The sequence below is a fragment of the Chiloscyllium plagiosum genome, chromosome 39 (genome assembly GCF_004010195.1).
Source record: "Chiloscyllium plagiosum isolate BGI_BamShark_2017 chromosome 39, ASM401019v2, whole genome shotgun sequence".
Lineage (NCBI taxonomy): Eukaryota > Metazoa > Chordata > Chondrichthyes > Orectolobiformes > Hemiscylliidae > Chiloscyllium > Chiloscyllium plagiosum.
The window spans coordinates 27,723,704-27,727,332 of NC_057748.1; the positions used below are offsets into that span (position 1 = coordinate 27,723,704).

General features: G+C 42.0%; 1 gene segment (V, D, J or C); it reads left to right on the forward strand.

The window, feature by feature from the left end:
- Positions 1–1,106: 1,106 nt before the first annotated feature.
- Positions 1,107–2,027, forward strand: LOC122542061. The segment is given in 3 exon segments: positions 1,107–1,155; positions 1,264–1,568; positions 1,981–2,027. Coding segments are annotated over 3 exon segments (401 nt in total).
- The last annotated feature ends 1,602 nt before the right edge of the window (positions 2,028–3,629 follow it).

The window sequence follows — 3,629 nt, forward strand, 5'->3', positions numbered from 1 at the left end:
AGAATTTCTCTTCATCTCAGCCCAAATTAGCTGCTCTCCATCCCAGCCCTTTCAGAAATGTCCTGTTTATCTATTTTGCCAATCAAAGCAGATGATTCCACACTTTCCCACATCAAAGTCCATTTACTACTTCCAGTCCAGTTACTTACGCAGTCTGTATCCCGTTTCAGCCTTCCTATTCCACGTCAAAGCCTACTCTCCCAATGAGTTTTATATCTTCATTTCCTCCATCTGCCGAGTTGTCTTCACTGACCATTGTACCGTTACAGATTTAAAATCATTGCAATACAGAGGCCAGCAGTGCATCTCCTCTGCCAAGGGTGCAGACTTGAAGCTGATCTGTGAATACGTTTTTGAAAGGCAAATGTTTAACATTTTGAAAAGATTTGGAGAGGTCAATCAAAACCTAAAGTCATAAAGGTATCCAACACAGTAAAAGGTCTTTCAGACCATCAAGGCTGAATTGATCAAAAATGATCCCCAAACTATCCTAATCCCATTTTCCATCACGTGCAGAACTAAATATTTCTTCAATGTTATGAGAGGTTCTGCCTCTACCATCCTTACAGGCGGTGTGTTCCACATACCCAACACTCTGTGACCCGATGACACTAATGAAGCTCAAAGAAAAGAGAAGTGCAATTTTTTTTTAAAAACTGTATGTTTTCAAGAGGATTTGGTTACAGTTCTTTGGGCTAAAGGGATCAAAGGGTATTGGGGGACAAAGTGGGAACAGGAGACTGATTTGGATGATCAACCATAATGATATTCAATGGCAAAGCAGGCTCGATGGGCTGAATAGTCGGCATCTGCCCCTATTTGTTCAGTTACGATTAACACAAAGTCACACGTTCACTGTTGGTAACCCCGAAATTTCAGGTAATGGAAAACGATGTGAGAAGCCAGGAATAAATCGGTGAAAACCCGATGTGTCGATTTGCCTCGTCACTGTCCCTTCATTTGCATTCCAGTGAATAAATAGAGACATGAAATCCCTCTCCGGTTTACCAGCACTTGGTGGAGGTGTTCTCGGCTGTTCACAACAAATAGTTCAACTGAAGGCAACACACTCACAGCTGACTGTTTCCACGCATTCTCCAGCGGAAATGTCTCCAATGATGCATCTGCTGTGGGCTCTGCTACTCCATGTAACTGGTCTGAAACTGCTCTGGATTAATCTCTGACCATGAAATACCACTTGATTTTGTTTCACACACGCCGGCAAACTCTCTTAATGTGCACATTTTGTTTCTTTCATTGTAGGCACTTTAGCTGTTCCCATCCTCAGAGTCCAGTGTCCGACCCAGTCTCCACTGGTCAGACTGCCCGATTCGAGTGTGCGATGCAGAATGGTAATGTGAGCAGCTACGCTGTGCACTGGTACCGACAGAGTCCTGGAGAAGCCCCGGTGTGGGTGATGAGGTACACTACTGGCGGTGACATAAACAGGGGCATCGATTTCACTGATCGTTTCCAACCTTCTCGAAACTCCTCCAGTGACAGTTACATCCTAACCATTGGAAACCTGGTTTCCAGTGACTCTGCCGTCTATCACTCTGCTGTGTTGGATAGGTCAGCTGGCTATCAGAGTGAGACAGGCTAATAGAATAACTCAATGTGCAGAACCGCTCCAATTGAAAACAAGTGTCTGAAACATCACAGACTAAAGGCATGTCAGCTCTTCTCGAAATATCTTTCTGAGCAGTTTCTTTCGCAGCCCAACTGAAATTTCAAAAGTTTCTGTCAGATCTCTAGAGTTGTTAGTTTCTGTATCGACCCTGTTCTGTCAAAGTCCTCAGAGATGAGAGGGGTTTGGGGATCAGCCTTTCGTCTGTGAATTGGTCCGAACCACATATCCCTCATTTCCCCGAGAAAGGCAGAATGTGGAAAAGGATTGATTACTAATAGTTTTCCCTCTTTATCTCTCTCCAGTCCAAGATGGGTTTTTTGGTGAGCCGTGCCATTGTAACGCCTCTCTGTGATTCAACTTTGGAGGTGGGACGGCCCTGACAATTCGGAATAAGTGAATTTGTTTTGATATCTCTCATCGCAATCATTCAGTTTAATACAATTTTTATCCCTTCGGTGTGGATTTCGTCCTCCGGATTTTACCAATTTACAATTTATGCATTTTGCAATGAATCTAACCTAGCACAAGTCGTTGTTCTATCACATTTCACTCACTCACTGTCTCACTCACTCACTCAGTCACTCTCTCTCTGACATACACACATATACGCGCACACACACACACAAGTTAGTGTGTTATTTATAATGATCATTCTCTTTCTCACGAAAACACACAGGTTAGAGATTATGTCAGTAATTCGGTCTCACACAAACTCACAGGTCCGAGATATATTAATAATTCTATCTCTCACAAATACATACAGGTCAGAGGTTATCAGAATAATTCTCTGTCACTTACACAAGTGCGTGGAACATTAAAAGTTCCCGATCTGTCTCAAATGCACAGGTCAGAAATTCGAACAATTCTTTTTCACAACATATGCAGGTCATGGTTCCTTTCATAATTGTCTCTCATATGCTGACATAGACAGGCCAGATTCTTAATTACATTTATAATTCTCTCTCTCCCTCTCTCGTGTTCAAATACAAAGCACAACCAGGTCAAAGATTATCTCAATAATTACCTCTCATGCGAGCAGGTCAGCATGTTATCTGTATATTAATAATTCGTCTCTTCCACACACACTTGTCACACCATTATTTGCAGTAATAATTCTCTCTTACACATAAACGTAGATAAATCAGAGGTATTATCAATAATCATCCCAACATTCAGGTCATTGTTGCACTGATAATTCCCTTTCACTCAGACACAGATCAGAATGCTATTCACATCAGACTTGATGGGCCAGTTGGTTTCACACTGTTCTGAAGCTCTCGATTTCTTACACAAACAATGGACATGTAGAGAGAGACACACAGAAATTAATATCTTCTCTGTCAATCCAGAGTGACAACCAAATTTCAACATGGTTAGAGTTCACTCCACAATTATGCCAGCATTTGTCGCACTTATACAAATCCTGAAACTAAGTGATTAGCAAAGGGCACAAACTTGTGAGAGCTGACATGTGTCTTTTGAGGAGAGATTAAGTAGTTTTGGCCTGTAGTCACTATTGTTCAGAAAATTGACAGGACAACCAATTTAGGTGGATAACACGCTAAAGGGGAATGACAAAGAAAAGATGGGGGGATGATTCTTCACGAGATGTAATCTAGTCCGAGGGGTCATGGTTTTTGGATAAGTGGTAGTAGATTTAAAACAGAGATGAGGGGGAGCGATTTCTTTCAAAAGGTTGTGAATTTACGGAGCTCCATGGACGCTGGATCACTGAGTAACTTTGAGGAAGAGACAGAGTTTTAATTAAGAATGGATTGAGGGGCTGATGGGGAGAGGGAAGGAAAATGAAGTAGTCCATTGTAGCAGTGTATGGTCGAATAAGCTGAATGACCTCCTTCTGCCCTTGTGTTCGATCTTGTGTTCTCATGAGACACTCTGTAGTGACTAGACCACCTTATAAAGGTTGAGTGTCTGTTACCACAAGAGAAACAGCTGAGATAACATTGTAGACAACCATCTGTCATCAAAGCATGACCAA